This window comes from Hevea brasiliensis, chromosome 8, assembly GCF_030052815.1.
Source record: "Hevea brasiliensis isolate MT/VB/25A 57/8 chromosome 8, ASM3005281v1, whole genome shotgun sequence".
Lineage (NCBI taxonomy): Eukaryota > Viridiplantae > Streptophyta > Magnoliopsida > Malpighiales > Euphorbiaceae > Hevea > Hevea brasiliensis.
The window spans coordinates 9,339,160-9,360,010 of record NC_079500.1 but is presented as its reverse complement, the minus strand read 5'-3'; the positions used below and the strand labels follow the sequence as shown (position 1 = coordinate 9,360,010).

Below are 20,851 nucleotides of genomic sequence, written 5' to 3'. Positions count from 1 at the left end.
CTGGTTAGTAAACTAATTTTTTTAGCAAACACATTAGCAAACCGAAAAGTTTAGCAAACCAGTTAGCAAACTAGGTTAACAGCTGCATGTCTCAACTTGCAATGTAAGATGATTTAGATCTTTAAAAAAAATGTTTCAATAGTAGTGTCCAAAGTCATAATGAGAAAAAGTAATCAGAAAATAAAATTTCATTTTTGAGCTCCATATGACTAAATCCTCATCCATTCTTTTCACAAAAGACCTAAGACTCTAACACTATGTCTTTCATACCTTTTCTTTGAGTCTTGGCTTCCATAGTCTTGTTCTTTTCTCATTTTGGATTTGTCTTGAAATGCCTTTGAGTATCTTTTCTCCTTAGATACAACTTGAAAGGTTCTTTATGCATAAGACAAAGAATCTACACATCACTTTGAAGTTGGGTTAGATAGATTCTCTTTGAGTTTTGTTATCATCAAAATCAATGCTCATTTTGAGCTACGGGGTCAACAAGTAGTTCTCCTCCAAGGGAACAAGAAATTGATCCACCTATAATCAAGATTAACAATAGCAGCTTCATCATCGAACTGGACAACATGCAATGGTTCACATTGATCTACATATATGTGAAAGAATATATATGAAATTTGGTGTGAGGACTTGAAGAATTAGCTCCCCCATAGTAATTTTGGTTGGATTTTGCTAAATGCTTTTGCCTTACTAGTGAAGGTCTTGAGAAGGATACCACTTAATTGATTTAAAGATTTGTATATAATTAATCAATTATTCTTGCCCAGACTTTGTGGCATCTAAAGACCTTTTGATCTAAGCCAAGCACACCCACCAACACCCACTAAACTAAATTCATGAATACTAATTTTTTTCTTGATAGCTAATTTAATATTCTTTCTTCATGATAAGTTTTTGTTCTTTCTTTTGAAAAATCGTGCTATCTTGAAACCTTTGAAGTTTTAAAATTTTAATTTTGATGGTGTATTGCTAATAATCAAGTAATGGAATTAGCTTTTAATTTGTGACTGACATTAACTATGTTGAGCATCAAATTTTTTTTTTTTTTTATTTCCAATCAATGTCAATATAATTTTATAATTTTCAAGTTAAAATATATTATATTTTTATAAATAATATTTGCATATACCTCTTAAGAAAAAAAAATTATTTTAATTATCACATTTTTTATAGAAAATGAAATCCTCTCTCTATATCTTATTATAATTATATGATAAGTGTGAAGGGAAGAATTCATGAATAGTTTTTCTTTTAATTTAATAGTATTAAAATTATTTTTAGAATAGAGATTTTAAATCTAAATTTTAATTTTAATAAATCAAAGAAAAAAGAATAAATTATAAATTAATCTTTGAGGTATATCAAAGATCACATATCAGTTTTTTTATGAGTAATAATTTAGTTTCTGAAATTTGATTTCATTAATAGATTATACTATGCTATCTAAATTGACCATTTTATTCATTAATTATATTAAAATTTTTTCAATTTGAAATAATTTAGTTCATGAAATTTTATTTTGTTAACAATATAGTAGTAATTACATTTAATTTTTACTTTCAATTTATTATTTATTTTATATTTAAGTAAATATATATTTTATAAAATATCAAGTTTCATAATTATAATTTTAAATATGAAATACTGAAAATAGTTAATTATATAATAATATGTGTTTTCAAATAATAAAAATAGTTATTAACAATTAATATATTTTATTAAATTGCTAAAATTTTAAATTATGGTGTATACTTTTGTAAAAAATTTATCTTATTTATAGTAATATTTTCCAATAAATAAATAATCATAAAAAATTCTTTTAACATGATTTAAAAAAAACATATAAAAAAGTTTATTGTTATATAATCTAATATAATTTATTTTGACAATACATAATTATAAATAAATTGTTTAAAGTTATAATTTATTTACAATTTAAAAATATTTTTTTAAAAAATAATTACATTTTGAAAAATTATATTATTATCTAATTAACTTTTTTTAATATTTTATAATTAAATAATTATAATTATTAAACTTTTATACTTTTATAAATTATATAATTATTTAAATATAAAATAAATAATTATTTAAATATAAATTTTAGATATACAGACTATCTTATTAACAAAACAAACTTCATAATTAAATTGTTTTAAATTTAAAAAGAAACTAATAGAATTAATGGCAATGTAACGGTAGATTTGTTAACGCAGTCAAATCATAAAAATTAAATTATTACTCAAAGAAAAAGCAAGAATTAATATATAATTTGTAACATGTTTTAGAGACTAATTTATAATTTATTCTATTTTATATATGCAAAGACTTGTAAGGTTTTGCAGATTTTTGAGGGTTCTGAATCGAATAATTATACTAAATTGTACCAAAATTGATAAAGAATTATTATTATAAGAATGAAATCATACTGAATTAAATTTATATTTACTGTTTTGGTTTAATTTTTATTTTTCACAAAAAATCTTACTAAAATTGAACCGAATAACATATTTTATACATATGTTTTTAGATATATTTTATAATTTTAATAAAATTATGTATATTTATATGTAATTAAGATTATATATATATATATATATATATATATATATATATATATATAAAACTTAATTTATCTTTAATATATAAGTTAATTTATCTTTAATTATAAGTGGATATAATTTAATATTATCTCTTATTTTTCTAACTTTTTAAAATAATTTTAGTCTAATGCATTAAATTATTTTATATTCCTTAATTATATAATAAAATCACATGTTAGTCCTATAATATATTTTTAATTCTTATATATATATATATAGTTAAAGATTATATAATTAAGAAATATGTAAAAGATAATATAATATTTTTTTTAATGAATATATTTTTGATATTAATTTTATTATTTTAATGTTAGTATTATTAATTTATTGTTGTTTTCATATTATAAATTTAATATTGTATTTTTCTATTTTAAAGTGAACGCAAAAATGCTGTAATTTTAGGTGTAAAATTTGAGATTTGAAACGAAATTAAAGTTAAAATTAAAATCAAAATAGAATCAAATCTATAACCGAGGCCATATCAAAATTATTTAGAATCGAACTAGAATTGAAACCAAAGTTCGATTCTAAATTTGGTTCCTAAAATTTAAAGAATCCAAAGTTTAATTTCAATTTCAGTTCTTGACTAGATCCGAACTAGAACCGGAATCAAACACCCTGTGAGCTTGGATGGAAGTTGGTGTTGAGCGGGATGAAAGCATGTTTGTATTTTCAGAGAAGGTGATGGCACTGCATGCCATCCATTGACTTGAATGGGATGTGATGGCATGCTTCATTTAATCCCACAAATACCATTGCAAGTGGTCGTTTCAGTTTTAGAGGGGTAATTCATAATTATCAAATTATTTTTTTAAAAAATAAACTTCATTATCTTTCATTTTTTAAATTTATTGTACTATAATAATTAATAAATTTCTCAAAAATTTTCTAAATTAAACAAATTTTTTAATATGAAATAAATTAAAAAAAAAAGGTTAGATATCTAATGGTATAGGAAATTTTTTTTCCAAATTTCCTAGTCTCTCTGAATTTTTCTGACTGCTGTAATTTATTGTAGATATTTAACTTAACAATAATGGCTAAGTGGAACGAATCAGTGGTTTTAGTAGAATTTATTATGAATTTATCACATATCCACTTAAACTAGTAGGAAAAATTTTTATTTAAATTTGATTTACCATGTGGATAAGAGTAAGGGCTCTGGCTTCTCTCAAGAAACACTTTATTTGAAATTTTTTATTGTTTGAAAAAAAAATTATTTTCTAAGTTTTATTAGTAATTCAACAATTTGATCCTTGAGGCAATGTTTGATATAAATAAATTCTATGAAATTTTGTAGAATTTATTTATAAATCTAAAATTTTAGTGTTTAATTTAAATGAATATTTATTTGAAATTCTTAATAATCAATTCCATAAAATTTATTATAATTAAATTAAATCCTATAAAAAAATTGATAGAATTTACAAATAAATTTCAAATTTATATATTTCAAGTAATAAAATTATCCTGTTATTATATATCATTTTATTTTATTTTATTTATTTTAAATATAAAATTCCTTTTATTTAAAATTAATTATTTTATTTATAAATAAAATAAATTTTATCATATAATTTAACCAAACATGGTCTAACTATAATTTGATATGCAAACCTTTCATAGATACTGTAGAGGATTTTACGGTCAAGTAAAATCAAGGCTACAAGCAACCCTTATGTAGTCACAAATTGTGCCCATCGTTTGAATATATCCTTGTGAGTCTGATTTATAACCCAACTTAATTTGAAAGTTTAGATATTGCGATCAGAATAAATATTGTATTTTCTGTTTATTGTGACCTGAAAAATTCAAGAAACACATTGAGAATAATATTTAAGAGTTTTAAGTGATTATAACTTACTTTTTTCATCATAGTAAAACTTTTTCTCTCGTCTTATATTGAATATATACCTTACGATCAAACCACGTAATTTTATTTAATTTTTTTTTTACGATTATGTAATTATGTGTGTTTTAGATTTGTATGACTACTATAATACCTACTTTGAATTTGATTGTTTTTAATTAGGTGAATGCAATTCCAGGAAGTTGACATCAAATTGGGTGTTGGGAGTTGTGGAAGTTCGACTCCCTCGATTGCCAATTGGATTTAGACTTATTTATGTTGAATTAAGCAGGATATTTTTTTACCTTTTTCTCTAAATATTGATCAGAAAATTTTTATTTAAATTTTGCCTATCATATACTTAAAACATAGATATATAAAATTATATATTTAATAAATAAATCTCCTGTATACATATTATGTTTTAAATTCAGACTGAATAAAAAAAAAAATCCAGTTGATCAACTATTTAATATGTTGTCACATTCCAAGTCATTTATTTCAGTCATCCCCTAAATTATGATCTAACACCAACAGGCATGATTAACCTTGCCCATCAGAGTTGATGAAACTTCTACAAGGAGCCTCGTGGCAATAATAAAGATGGTAATCATTTAGTGGGAATTTGCCCATTGGGGCACTAGCTAATAGCATTATCATATTTAAATAATATATATATATATATATATGATAGAGAGAGGGTGGATAAGAAAAAAGTAATTAAAAATTAATTTTAATTTAAATTTCTAAAACAAGAAGTATTTATCTCATCTGCAAATGAAAAATTTTGTTGTTCATTAATACTCATAGGCACATTACATTTTGTTGTTCATTAATACTCATAGGCACATATATAAAGTACTAATTAAGCCATTATAATTCCTTGGCACTTAGTGATTCAAATACAACAGCATTTATTCTGGGTCATTATTCCAATCTTACAGTAGCAGTGTTGCTCCCAGTCCCCATTGCATATCAACCATGAGTATTAGGAGGAACGCAACCCTTTCCTCTACCAGGAATATGAGTACAAGGAGTGTTACCAGAGCTAGGAGGCACAGGTCCCCTTTGTAGTAGTCTTCGCATGATAATTTCATTGTATCTGAAATTGCCATCAATATTTTGCTTGGAATCTGCAGTAGCTTGCAGATTTTCATCATTTTCCCTCAGCTTTTCTATCATATCACTAGAATTTTCTTTTACTGCAAGTTGAGAAGCGGTTTTCTCTTTCCTTCCCTTTTGTGAAACCAAGCTTTCAAGCGGTTCAACTCCAAGAGAACAAGAGACTGATCCGCCAATAATCAAGATTAACAGTAGCAGCTTCATCATCAAACTGGACAACATGCAATAGTTCAGATTAATATTTTATATATTTATGTGAAAAGATATATATGAAATTTGGTGTTAGGACAAGAAGAATTACCTCCCCATTAGAGCAATTTTGTACGGATAATTGCTGAATGCTTTGCCTTTCCAGTGAAGCTCGCTCTTGAGTACTATAGATAGACCTATGAGAAGGAAGGTAGGATACTCCTCAATTGATTAAAAGATTTGTATATTCTTGCCTAAAGACTTTGTGGCTTCAAAAGACCTTAATTGGTCTAAGTCAAGCCCACCCACTATACATTCATGATTCATGCACACCAACTTTATTTTGGAAAAATTTCATGTCCCCATATGGAGAGATGTCTCGAAACTCAAAAAATTAACACAAAATTGAAAAAAAAAACAAGAAAAATTATATTTTTTTGTCTTTCTATTTTAATAAAAGTAACTATCTTGCCCTTCTATTATGAAAATACATTAATTAGTCCTTATAATTTCTTGTTTCATTTACTATTTAGTCGTTCCGTCCAGTTTAAATCTAGTTTTCTATTAGTTAATATATTCAAAATAGAGAGAAATTATATTTACAGATATTAAATAGTTCAAGGTTTAAAAAATAGATGGACTATATATTTGTGTTTTTCAAATTAAAGTGGCTAAATGAAATTCAAACTAGCTAATCTAAAATGATTAGGGTTTCATTTTGTTAATCAAAATCCAATTATAATTACCAAAAGCATTTTGGACCTTTCATGTTTTACTAATACTTTAAATGATCAAATGGACTAAAGAGTAAACGAAATAAAAATATAATGACTAACTAATGTATTTTTTACAATAAAAAACTAAATAGTTAGTTTTGTTAAAATAAATAGATCAAATAGTAATTTTTTCTAAAAAAATAAAATAAAATAAAATATTTATAGTATAAAAATTTGTTGTTAACTGTTAAGAAATGAAGAATTAAGAGCAATTTTGGATGGATTTTGCTGAATGATTTTGGATGAGTATTATTAGTTATTCACGATGCTTGATTAAAAGACTTGATCGATCATGCATCGATTCTTGCCTAAGTACTTTATGTTATCATCGAAGACTTGAGTCAAGCCCACCAACATCCACTAGGCCGCTAGTACATAATCATAATATAAATAATTATGTTATGTGGTTCATGACTCACACCGCTGATTGATGATCCTAAGCCAAGCTCCGAGCCTCTTATCATTTAAGAAACTTATAAATATGTTCTACAGAGAGGATATACCAGTCGACAACTAACAAAGGGAACTAATAATGATTCCCCCAACTCCATTCCAGAAACTCCATTTGACAGGAAACAAAGTTTGCAAGTTGAGGAGATTATCTTATGAACAGCTAAGATCAGCAACTATTCAGCAAATGGTTCCTCCAGATAAGTGATTATTGTTAGAAAATGAAATCCTCAATCAACTGTAATTAATTTAGCTTTGTTATTAGTCCAAATTAAATGGTACAAATTAAAGGCTAATCCAATCTTTGGCAATATTAGTGCCTTGTGGGTAGGGAATGAAATCCTCTCTCTATATTATAATAATAATATTCCACCGATAAGCACAGGATAGTAATAAATTGAGTTTTTATGAACACCCAACAAGATCGAACCCTAATAGGATAAATTTGGGTAATATAAAATCGAGTTCGGGATGAGTTTAGATTTGAAAAATAACACCTATAACGAGTTCTGATTTTACATGTTGGGTATCCATTATTGGAACCAATTTATATAAATACTTAATAAAATATAAAATACATATTTTTTATAATAATATTTATAAATTATATATTTTTATTTTAAATAAAATAAAATTAAATATTTTATGAAATTATTAATTTTTAAAATATAAATTATTAATTAAAAATAAATTTTTATATAGATTATTAATTAAAATATATAAAATTAAATGGGTTCGAGTAATAACGATCAGATTTAAAATGGGTTTGGGTAGTTGATAACAAATTTTAATCGGATTTGGAACAGATTCAAATTTTGAAAATATTAATCATGTTTAGATTTGGATATAGTGATTTTCGCATATATTCTATATTCTATGATGGGTAATAAATTTTAATTTAATAATATTAAATAGCTTTTAAAACTTTAAAATTTCAAGTATAAAAATTGTACCCATCAATATCTTTGGGAGTCTATAGACTCTATGCTTGAAGGATTGAAGATAAAGTGGATACACGTCAATTCCTACTTTAAATTTTGTTGTTTTTAGTAATTGGATGAATGCAATTCCAGGAAAATGACATCAAAATTGGGTATTAGGGTGATATTTTTCATCCTTTTTCACCTAAATGTTAACTATAATTGATGTATGTAAATCATTACAAAGATGAGCTAGATTGCCACATTCCAAACCATTTATTTCAATCATGCTTCGACTTATGATCTAACAACAACAGATATGATTAACCTTGCCCACCAGGGTAGATGAAACTTCTGCAAGGAGCCTCATGAAATCAATAAAGATGGTGATCAGTTTGTGGGAACAGCATTAGCATATTCTTTCTTTTTCTTTTTGGTAAGTTGGATATTTTATTAAAGAAAATGTTTGAAAAAACTTAGCATATAAAGCTCAGTTAATCTCTAGCTAATAGACTTCTAAAAAAACCAAAACCAATCTAGGGTAATTTATGTTAATTGAAAAAACTTAACAAATTACGGACACCAATAACAAAAAATAACAAAATAGAAAACAAAACATTAGCATATTCTCGCCTGGTCTCCACTTTGTTAATTTTCATATGCTTTCCCTTGACATCTTCATGGGCAAAATTGCCACTTCTTTCAGGATCATGTCCATTAGCTATAAGCTCATGATTGCCACTCTTTCATCCTACTTTCGGAACAATCTTAGCTTCACCTTCAACAGACTGATGAGATTGATCTAACAACAATAAACATCACCAAGAGTAGCAACTTCATGATTTAAAATATAATATTTTAATATTTCTTAAGAAAATAGCAATAATAATTACATATTCTTAATAAGATAAATTAATTAATTGTAAATTTATAAAAAAATATTAAGCTATTTTTAAAAGTATGATTTTATTTCAAATAAGTCAAAAATAAATAAAAATTTAACATTTTTAACTAGAGATAAAAGTTTGAAAGAAAAATTATATAATCATAATTTATGATTTATTCTGAATATTTTTATAAAAATTTTAAAGAAAAAAAAATAAAATTAAAATTTAGAAATTTTTATAATACAAATTGAAGTTGAACGACAATTATAATATAACCTTATAAGTTGAGGCACTATAAGTGAAATTTAGCCATGAATTAAGCTGCAAACTATGTTATAAGGATTTAATGATATTGCAATTGAAGCTTTGAGAATTTTATGATACAATGAATTCATTGTGGAATGATGCTAATATAACTATCTAAATTGAAGGATTAGTAGTGAAATTAATCCAAAAGGAAATATATGTATAAACCTCTGAGAGGGAAATCATACAAAAGCAAAGCCTTTAACGGCTGGGGGAGAAATAATTGCAAAGAAACGACCTGAATCATAGATTTTTGGCCATCGAATCAGCAACTTGATTAACTGATCTTCTCACAACACTAATGGAATATTAACTACTAGGCTATTTTGTTCCCGTTACTAATCAACCATGTTGAGCAGGAATACCAGTACTGGGATTAGCATAGCCACCAGTAGCACCGGGAGGCGTAGGTCCCTTTCGTAATAGTCTTCGCATTCTAATCACATTGTATCTGAAATTGCCATCAATATTGTCAAGAGTCCCACAGGAAAGAAAAGAGTCCCACAGAAATAATAAGTTAAAAGGGTATATAAAGGTGAAAACCAACAAACTAATTGATTAGTTCTAACATTTTAACTATGGTTGGTTCAAATCTAAATATGTCCACCTCACACTTCAAGACTCTTGTCATCATATTCCCTCAGCTTTCTCTTCACATCTTCACGGGGATTTGCTTTTCCTGCAAGTTGACAAGGCAACTTTCTCTTTCCTTCCCTTTTGTGAAGCCAAGATTTCAAGTAGTTCTCCTCCAAGGGAACAAGAAATTGATCCACCTATAATCAAGATTAACAATAGCAGCTTCATCATCGAACTGGACAACATGCAATGGTTCACATTGATCTTATATATATGTGAAAGAATATATATGAAGTTTGGTGTTAGGACTTGAAGAATTAGCTCCCCCATAGTAATTTTGGATGGATTTTGCTAAATTCTTTTGCCTTACTAGTGAAGCTCTTGAGAAGGATACCACTTAATTGGTTTAAAGATTTGTATATAATTAATCAATTATTCTTGCCCAGACCTCGTGGCATCTAAAGACCTTTTGATCTAAGCCAAGCCCACCCACCAACACCCACTAAACTAAATTCATGAATACTAATTGTTAGAAGAAAGAATACAAGTAATGAAGAAAAGGATTGTGTATTTGTCTGTGTCTCATTTACAGAGATATTACATCTATTTATACATGAGAATATGAACTAATTTGGACAAGAATAATAATTGCTATAATTATGCTACACAAATCTCCTATAATCATTCTGATTCTTTGTAATTATGTTACACAAATCTCCTATAATCATGCTGATTGCTGTAATTATGCTAACACCCCCCCTCAAACTCAAGGTGGTAGCACAGGTGCCAACTTGAGTTTGCTTAAGAGATCCTGAAAGCGAGCGGGAGGATGCGTTTTGGTGAATATATCAGCGGTTTGACTGACAGAGGAGATAGGAATCAAACATATGGTGCCATGAGCAACATGATGACGTACAAAATGACAATCAATTTCGATGTGTTTGGTACGCTCATGAAATACATCATTATGAGAAATCTGTATGGCACTTCTATTATCGCAATGAAGTATTGTGGCAGAAGTATTGTGCAATTGAGCTCCAATGGGGTTGATACTGTTTTGCTATCAGTGATGCCTGCTCGAGAAAGTAAGTCGGATGCATACTTGGCTTGAGATAGATAATAGCCATCAGAATTTTGAGAAACTTCAAGGCCCAAAAAATAGCTGAGAGAACCCAGGTCTTTCATTTCAAAATGTTGATTGAGATAATGTTGTAACTCTAAAATACCAGATGAATCATCTCCTGTTATTATCATATCATCAACATAAAGCAGCAGAAGAACAATACCACTGTCAGTTCGACGAGTGAATAATGCAGAATCATGTGGACTAGAGAGAAAACCAAGTTGAGCAAGAGTGGAACTAAATTTGGCAAACCAGTACAGGAGCTTGTTTTAATCCATATAAGGCTCGAAGTTTGCAAACCTTATGAGGAGAATGATAACCGGGAGGAGGATGCATATAAACCTCTTACATTAAATCACCATGAAGAAAAGCATTTTTAACATCCATCCGAAAAGTTTCCATTTACGAACCGCAATAGCTAAGAGATCTGCGAATAGATGTTAATCGGGCCATCGAGCAAAAGTTTCCTCATAGTCGATACCATACTCTTGAGTGTACCCTTTGGCTACTAAGCGAGCTTTGTAGCGTTCAATAGTTCCATCAGAACGGGTCTTGATTTTGTAAATCCATTTGCAACCAATAGGAGTCTTGTTTGGTGGAAGATCAACTAAATCCCAAGTATGAGTTTTCTAAAGCCCAAGTTCATCGGTCATAGCTTGTCGCCAAAGAGGGTCGAGATTGCCTCACGATAAGAATGAGGCTCATGAAGGGTTGCAATAGTAGAGTAACAGTGAAAATCAGAAAGATAATGAGGAGTTTCTCTTACACGGTAGAAACGACGAAGAGTAGTGCTAGGAGGAGATGCAGCGGTAATCTTGGATCAACAAGCTGGTCTTGATTCAACAGAGGCAGGTGTAGTTGGGCTAATATTGAGCACATCACAATCACCTGGATCAGGACTTGGAAATAGCTCTTTGGAGGAGTCAGTGAAAAATAGAGAGTCAGTATTGACAGAGTGATGAAATTTGGAAAGAGAAGAGAACATAGTATTTTCCCAAAAGGTAACATGACGAGAGATGCGTAACTTATTAGAAACAGGATCCCAACAACGATACCCTTTGTGTTCAATGCCATAACCAAGAAAACAACATAGACGAGCACGGGGTTCTAATTTGGTATGTTCATGAGGTTGTAAAAGAACAAAAGAAACACATCCAAAAGGTTTAAGGATGGAATAGTCAGGAGGTTGTCCAAACAACTTTTCAAAAGGAGATAAATTATGAAGAACCAAGGTAGGAAGACGATTAATAACATAAACAGCATGAAAAGTCGCTTCTCCCCAAAATTTTTCGGACATGAGGCAGAAGAAGAAGAAAATGCGTCTGAGAATCAAGAATATGGCGATGCTTGCGTTCGGCTCGCCCATTCTGTTGAGAGGTGTGAGGACAAGAACGTTGAACAATGGTGCCTTGTTGACTAAGAAATCAAGCAAAGAAGAATCCGATATTCCATGGCATTGTGCATTGGAGAATTTTAATGTCACAAGAGAATCGAGTTTTAATAATTTTTGCAAATGTGAACTAAATTTGTGATAACTAAGATCGATGTTTCAAAAAATAAATACAAGTAAACCGAGAATAATCAACAATAAATATTACAAAATAAAGAAAACCATTAAATGAATAAATAGGAGAAGGACCCCAAATGTCGAATGAATTAAACCAAAAGGAGTGTCTCAAGTAGTATTATTATGGGAAAAGATAATGCAGTTGTTTTGCAAGTGACAATTTAAACAATTAAATGACTCAAACTTAGTAGATCCTAATAATCCACGAGAAATTAAAGGTTGAATTTTACTGGTAGAAGCATGACCAAGACGAAGATGCCATTGGTGAATGGAGGAATTAGGGATTGTAGCTGCAGACACAAATCTCTCAGGAAGATGTAAAGATGTAAGGTCAAATAATCGACCCACTCTGCGACCCTCCCCAAGAATCTGTCCCGTTTGTGGATCTTGTACCTGGACACCATGGTGAGAAAAAATAACATTTAGTCCTTTTTCACACAACTGACCAACAGAAATAAGATTGAGTGCCAAATTAGGGATATAATAGGTGTCAGGGAGATGAAGATTTGAGGTAGACACATGACCAGTATGTGTGATGTTCATTTTAGTACCATTTGCAGTATGGATTGGTGGTAAGGAAGATACAAGTTTTGCAGAAGACAAGAATTTAAGATTAGTGGTCATATGATTACAACATGCAGAGTCAAAAAGCCAATAAGAATTACCCGGAGTGGCAGACATGGCAGCAGGAGAATTAGAAGAGATAACCTGTTTGAATAGTGCCTCAAGATCACTCATGGTGATGGCAGTAGAGCCCTCAGTAGCAGCAACAGCAGTGACAGAGGAAGATCCAGGCTTTGAGACATTCTTGAATTTAGAATGCCCTCCTTTTGATCTTGGAGGGCGTGTGGGACAATGTTCAAGAATATGACCGTAACCATGACAATATCTGCATTTTATGGTAGGACAATATGCAAAAGCATGACCAATTTGATTACAATTCTTACAGAGTTGATTGCCAGATTTCTGATGTGAGGATCGAGTAGTTGCAAGAGCAGCTTCAAATTGAGGAGTTTTATCCAAACCGAGACGAGTCTCTTCAAAAATAATCTCTTGAATAGCAGTTTCCAATGATGGGAGTGGATTTCGATGTAGCAGGGACGCTCGAACGGCCTCATATTCTGATCGAAGAGCCATTAGAACTTGAATGAGATGAAGATGATCTTGACTGATTTTGGCCTGAGATATTTGATTCCAAATAGGTTGGACCTGGGCAAGAAAATCATTCCGCATTGACTCGCTTCTTGTTTCAGTTTTTGAATAGTAGTCCACAACCGATAATAGTGGGCAAGTCCGGTGGTCTCGATATCGATTAGCCAAAAATCCTGATTTCTTTTGCGAGTCATAATTAGCAAAGCGGATGTGGATGGACGAGGCAGAGGTATTGCGAAACGGTGATGATCTGATGATTTTGACTATCCCAATCCTCAAGACAGTCAACAAATTTTGCATCAGTTTCATCGTTCTCTCTTGTCGGCGTAGTGATATCTCCGGTAACAATACGCCAAAGCTTGCGACCTATCAAAAAACTTTTCATTCCTTGAACCCAAAGATTATAGTTGGAACCAGTCAGAACTGTTGCAATAGGTTTTGAAATATCAGATTTCTCCATTGATAACAAGATGAGGAGAAAAAAAAAATGGTATAATAATAGGTATGAAAGAATGAACCAGAACAGGTTGTAGAGAGAGCAGAGAGACCCCAAAAAACTAGAAATAAAAGTTTTATGGCTCTGATACCATGTTAGAAGAAAGAATACAAGTAATGAAGAAAAGGATTGTGTATTTGTCTGTGTCTCATTTACAGAGATATTACATCTATTTATACATGAGAATATGAACTAATTTGGACAAGAATAATAATTGCTATAATTATGCTACACAAATCTCCTATAATCATGCTGATTGCTGTAATTATGTTACACAAATCTCCTATAATCATGCTGATTGCTGTAATTATGCTAACACTAATTTTTTTCTTGATAGCTAATTTAATATTCTTTCTTCATGATAAGTTTTTGTTCTTTCTTTTGAAAAATCGTGCTATCTTGAAACCTTTGAAGTTTTAAAATTTTAATTTTGATGGTGTATTGCTAATAATCAAGTAATGGAGTTAGCTTTTAATTTGTGAGTGACATTAACTATGTTGAGCATCAATTTTTTTTTTTTATTTCCAATCAATGTCAATATAATTTTATAATTTTCAAGTAAAAATATATTATATTTTTATAAATAATATTTGCATATACCTCGTAAGAAAAAAAATTTATTTTAATTATCACATTTTTTATAGAAAATGAAATCCTCTCTCTATATCTTATTATAATTATATGATAAGTGTGAAGGGAAGAATTCATGAATAGTTTTTCTTTTAATTTAATAGTATTAAAGTTATTTATAGAATAGAGATTTTAAATCTAAATTTTAATTTTAATAAATCAAAGAAAAAAAATAAATTATAAATTAATCTTTGAGGTATATCAAAGATCACATATCAATTTTTTTATGAGTAATAATTTAGTTTCTGAAATTTGATTTTATTAATAGATTATACGATGTTATCTAAATTGACCATTTTATTCATTAATTATATTAAAATTTTTTCAATTTGAAATAATTTAGTTCATGAAATTTTATTTTATTATAACAATATAGTAGTAATTACATTTAATTTTTACTTTCAATTTATTATTTATTTTATATTTAAGCAAATATATATTTTATAAAATATCAAGTTTTATAATTATAATTTTAAATATGAAATACTGAAAATAGTTAATTATATAATAATATGTGTTTTCAAATAATAAAAATAGTTTTTAACAATTAATATAATTTATTAAATTGCTAAAATTTTAAATTATGGTGTATACTTTTGTAAAAAATTTATCTTATTTATAGTAATATTTTCCAATAAATAAATAATCATAAAAAATTCTTTTAACATGATTTAAAAAAAAACATATAAAAAAGTTTATGGTTATATAATCTAATATAATTTATTTTGACAATACATAATTATAAATAAATTGTTTAAAGTTATAATTTATTTACAATTTAAAAATATTTTTTTAAAAAATAATTACATTTTGAAAAATTATATTATTATCTAATTAAATTTTTTAAATATTTTATAATTAAATAATTATAATTATTAAACTTTTATAAATTATATAATTATTTAAATATAAAATAAATAATTATTTAAATATAAATTTTAGATATACAAACTATCTTATTAACAAAACAAACTTCATAATTAAATTATTTTAAATTTAAAAAGAAACTAATAGAATTAATGGCAATGTAACGGCAGATTTGTTAAAGCAGTCGAATCATAAAAATTAAATTATTACTAAAAAAAAAGCAAGAATTAATGTATAATTTGTAACATGTTTTAGAGACTAATTTATAATTTATTCTATTTTACATATACAAGGATTTGTAAGGTTGTGCAGATTTTTGAGGATTCTGAATCGAATAATTGTACTAAATTGTACTAAAATTGATAAAGAATTATTATTATAAGAATGAAATCATACTGAATTAAATTTATATTTATTATTTTGATTTAATTTTTATTTTTCATAAAAAAATCTTACTAAAATTGAAACAAATAACATATTTTATACATATGTTTTTAGATATATTTTATAATTTTAGTCTAAAGCATTAAATTATTTTATATTCCTTAATTATATAATTAAATCACATGTTAGTCCTATAATATATTTTTAATTCTTATATGTATATAGTTAAAGATTATATAATTAAGAAATATATAAAACATAATATAATATTTTTTTAAGGAATATATTTTTGATATTAATTTTATTATTTTAATGTTAGTATTATTAATTTATTATTGTTTTCATATTATAAATTTAATATTGTATTTTTCTATTGTAAAGTGAACACAAAAATGCTGTAATTTTAGGTGTAAAATTTGAGATTTGAAACGAAATTAAAGTTAAAATTAAAATCAAAATAAAATCAAATCTATAACCGAGGCCATTTCAAAATTATTTAGAATCGAACTAGAATTGAAATCAAAGTTCGATTCTAAATTTGGTTCCTAAAATTTAAAGAATCCAAAGTTTAATTTCAATTTCAGTTCTTAACTATATCCGAATTAGAACCGGAATCAAACACCCTATGAGCTTGGACGGAAGTTGGTGTTGAGCGGGATGAAAGCATGTTTGTATTTTCAGAGAAGGTGATGGCACTGCATGCCATCCATTGACTTGAATGGGATGTGGTGGCATGTTTCATTTAATCACACAAATATCATTGCAAGTGGTCGCTTCAGTTTTAGAGGGGTAATTCATAATTATCAAATTATTTTTAAAAAAAATAAACTTCATTATCTTTCATTTTTTAAATTTATTGTACTATAATAATTAATAAATTTCTCAAAAATTTTCTAAATTAAACAAATTTTTTAATATGAAATAAATTAAAAAAAAGGTTAGATATCTAATGGTATAGGAAATTCTTTTCCAAATTTTCTAGTCTCTCTGAATTTTCTGACTACTTGGGTTTGTTGTAGATATTTAACTTAACAATAATGGCTGAGTGAAACGAACCAGTCCTTTTAGTAGAATTTATTATGAATTTATCACATATCCACTTAAACTAGTAGGAAAATTTTTTATTTAAATTTAATTTACTATGTGGATAAGAGTAAGGGCTCTGGCTTCTCTCAAGAAACACTTTCTCTTTTTTTTTTTTTTATTTTTTTTTTTATGTATTCTTTGGATGGCTACCAATAAGTTTTCCACTTGTAGTTTCCCTAAAATTAATTTTTTTGTCATTTTCTTTTTTTTTTTCTCTCTAATAAACTCTTAGTTCTATATTTATTTAGAATAGATTTGAGTTTATCTTTTCTAATCTGTATTCGTTAGGAATGAATCTAAAATTTTCTTGGGGTCTTATTCTCTTATTATCTAAAATTTATTTTTTTTTTCTTGTGGTTATGTTGAACTTTTTGACAGTTTAAAATACAATATGGATCGCTAATTCATTTTGATAACAAATTTTTCAAAGGACAATATTTTATAAAAAATTTTATCATTCGAAATGAAAAATGACTATTCAGATCGTTTTTGAATAAAAACTTTTAATTATGTATATTCGTATATTTTTTCTATTATGAGAAAATTTTATTGTACTTATATTATGATTTTTATGAATGAATTGTTAAATTTTCTTTAAAAAAAAAAAAACTATCGACTTTCAACTTTCAAATACTAAATGCCTTCTACTCATTACCGCGAAACTCCCTCATCAACGCTTGGAAAGTCTCTGCACCATTTTCATTTGCAGTAATATGAATATAGTGGGTACTTTGCTCTCTCCACTTGGACCAACAAGTCTTTCCCCAAAATGGTATTTACGCATAGGAGCAGTGTTCATCTAATTCATCCGATGCTCTTCTTTCTTACTTATTGGATCCTTGTTTTTAGTAGAAAGAAGAATAGCATTAATTTTTTATATTAATATTATTATTTTAATATTAGTATTATTATTTTTATTGTTATTTTCACATTAAAATTTAAGATTCTATTTTCTATTTTAAAATAAATATAAAAATATTGTAATTTAATATCTAAAAAATTTAGATTGAAATGAAATTCGAACCAAAACTAGAATTAGCACTGTATCAAAATTGCCTAGAACTAAATTGGAATCAAAATTGAAGTTTGATTTTAAATCTAGTTTCTAAAAGTCAAAGAATCAAAGATTTAATTTTGATTTCAGTTGCCTATGAACTTGGATGGAAGTTGGTGTTGAGCGGGATGAAAGCATATTTGCATTTTCGGAGAAGGTGATGGCACTGCATGCCATCCATTGACTTGAATGGGATGTGGGATGTATGCTTTATTTAATCCCACAAATACCATTGCAAGTAGTCGTTTCAGTTTTGGAAGGGTAATTCATAATTGTCTCATTATTTAAAAAAAAAATAAATTTCTCAAAAATTTTCTAAATAAACAAATTTTTTAATATGAAATAAATTATAACAAAAAGATCACGTATCTAATAGTATAGCAATTTTGGGAAGTCTTTAAGATAGCATTAATATACATACATATATATATATATATATATATATATATATATATATAGTGGTCGTTACACTTACCCATTATTATTAAGTTAAATGTCTACAACATTTGTTATAACTTAATAATAATGGGTAAGTGTAACGACCACTTGTTTTAGTAGAATTTATTATGAATTTAGAACATATCCACTTAAATTAATGGGAAAATTTTTTATTTAAACTATTGGGGTTTGTTGTAGACATTTAACTTAATATATATATATATATATATATAGTGGTCGTTACACTTACCCATTATTATTAAGTTAAATGTCTACAACAAATGAGGTTTGTTGTACACATTTAACTTATTATACTATATATATATATATATATATATATATATATATATATATATATATATATATATATATATATTAAGTTAAATGTCTACAACAAACTACTTACCCCTTATTATAACTTAATAATAATGAGTAAGTGTAACGATCACTTGTTTTAGTAGATTTTATTATGAATTTAGAACATATACACTTAAATTAATGGGAAAATTTTTTATTTAAAGTTGATAAGAGTCTTAGATAAGAGGCTCTTCCTTCTCTCAAGAAACTCTTTCTCTTTTTCATTTTTTTTCTTTTTTTTTTATTTCTCTTCTCTTTCTCTTTTGAATCTATTCTTTAGTCGAAAACTTTAATCTTCAAGTGCAAGCCACAGATAATAAGTTTTGAAAGAGTAATATTGCATAAAATTTTTTTTTATAGATTGAAATGAAAAAAACCATTCAGATCATTTCTGAACAAAAATAATTTTTAATTATATATATTTATATATTTTTGCTATTATGAGAAAATTATATTTTACTTAAATTATGGTTCTTATGAATGAGTTGTCAAATTTTCTTAAAAAGAAAAAAGTCTAGATAAGAAAAATAAAATACTATTGACTTTCAACTTTCAAATACTAAATGACTTTTATTCATTACCACGAAACTCTCTCATCAATGCTTGGAAAGTCTCTGCACCATTTTCATTTACAGCAATATGAACATAGTGGGTACGTTGCTTTCTCCACCTGGACCAATAAGTTACGTTGCTTTCTTCACCTCGACCAATAAGTTTTTCCCCAAAGTGATATTTGCGCAAGAATTATGCATATGTATGCAAGTCTTTTAACTATATATATACACTCGAGAGCCACACCAAGGCAAGCATTCGGAGACATCCATCTAAAATTGCTCATGGGGAGGTAATTCTTCTTTTCTTTCTCAACACCATATGTTATTTTTTTATTTATACGTAGCTAATTATTGTTGTGTCCACTCGTGCAGTTTGATGATGAAGAAGCTGTTATTCTTGATCTTAATTGTTGCTGGATCAATCTCATCATGTACTCTTGGAGTTGAAGTTGAAAGATTCGCTTGGGGAAAGGGAAGGAAAGAGAAAACTGCTTGTCAACTTATTACAAAAGCACATTCTAAGAGGAGTAGCTACTTCGCTTGTGAAGATGTCAAGAGAAACCATATGAATATGTTGGTAAAGTACTCCAAATATGAAAATCTGCTACCTGGTTCCAAGCAAGCTGTTGATGCCAATTTAAGATATAATCGAATGCCAAGACTCGCCAAACTACACACATCTCAAAAAGTTTTTGAACCTGGTCCTATTATCCATGCGGCTCCTAGTTTCAGTCCTCCTGGTGGCCATGGTTGAATATGCAGTGGGGAGGAAGGAACCGTGTAAGAGGGCGTTTGGCTTAGCTACGTTCTTATAAGTTAATTTGAATTTAAAAGTATTTAAAATTCTAGACAGTACATGTTTAGTTAAAAAATATATAAGTGACTAATAAATAATTATGTATCAATAAAAAAATATACAGCTTATAATTGCTAGTAAGTACAATGTGAATTTAACATTTTGCTGATTAATTTTTGAACAACGGTTTTCGGGATAATAGTTATTGTTCAGTTAAAAGACATATCATTTGCAAGTGATTCCAAGCTTGGCATTTCCAGAGGAAAAGTAAAGTTACATACTGCACATTTGGAAAGCAAGTAGGTTCTGAAGTAATGCCCATTTCTGTTCAGATCCTACTTCGTTTTTTTGTAACGAATTGTCCTTTCAGCATTCACCACAGCAGAATAAAACTTGGGCCTTTTGATAAAAAAGGTGTAATCCAAAATAAAATTATACTAAAAAAAAGGTGAGTTTGAAAATAATTACCAAAAAGGGGTGAGTTACGTTGAGTTGGACGAGGTGAATGTCGGACGCTAACTATAATAACGTTTTTAGGGCTCGAACGCTATTTATAATAGCGTCCGCATCAAAATTTTTAAAAGAAAGTTGGACGCTATTTAAAATAGCGTCTAGCTTTCCTTTAAATAAAAAAAATTAATTAAAAAAAATTTAAAAGTTGGA

General features: G+C 27.6%; 2 protein-coding genes across 3 annotated transcripts in view; one reads left to right on the top strand and one right to left on the bottom strand.

The window, feature by feature from the left end:
• LOC110652384 (uncharacterized) overlaps positions 1–20,318 on the top strand; it is a 54,317-nt gene extending 33,999 nt beyond the window's left edge. The window contains exons 1-2 of one of the 2 annotated variants that reach the window (XM_058151217.1): positions 19,531–19,682; positions 19,765–20,318. In XM_058151217.1, the coding sequence (XP_058007200.1) occupies positions 19,585–19,682; positions 19,765–20,146 (480 nt within the window). In that variant the 5' untranslated portion in view covers positions 19,531–19,584 and the 3' untranslated portion in view covers positions 20,147–20,318. Of the gene's footprint in view, positions 1–19,530; positions 19,683–19,764 lie in introns of those variants that run through there. The other variant, XM_058151218.1, reaches the window with a different exon arrangement.
• On the bottom strand, positions 5,313–5,986 carry LOC110667535 (uncharacterized). Its single transcript, XM_021828393.2, has 2 exons — positions 5,882–5,986; positions 5,313–5,791 (listed from the first exon to the last, which is right to left on the bottom strand). Exons 1-2 carry the CDS (start codon positions 5,887–5,889, stop codon positions 5,434–5,436), a joined length of 366 nt encoding a protein of 121 aa, XP_021684085.2. The 5' UTR covers positions 5,890–5,986; the 3' UTR covers positions 5,313–5,433.
• Positions 20,319–20,851: the final 533 nt, after the last annotated feature.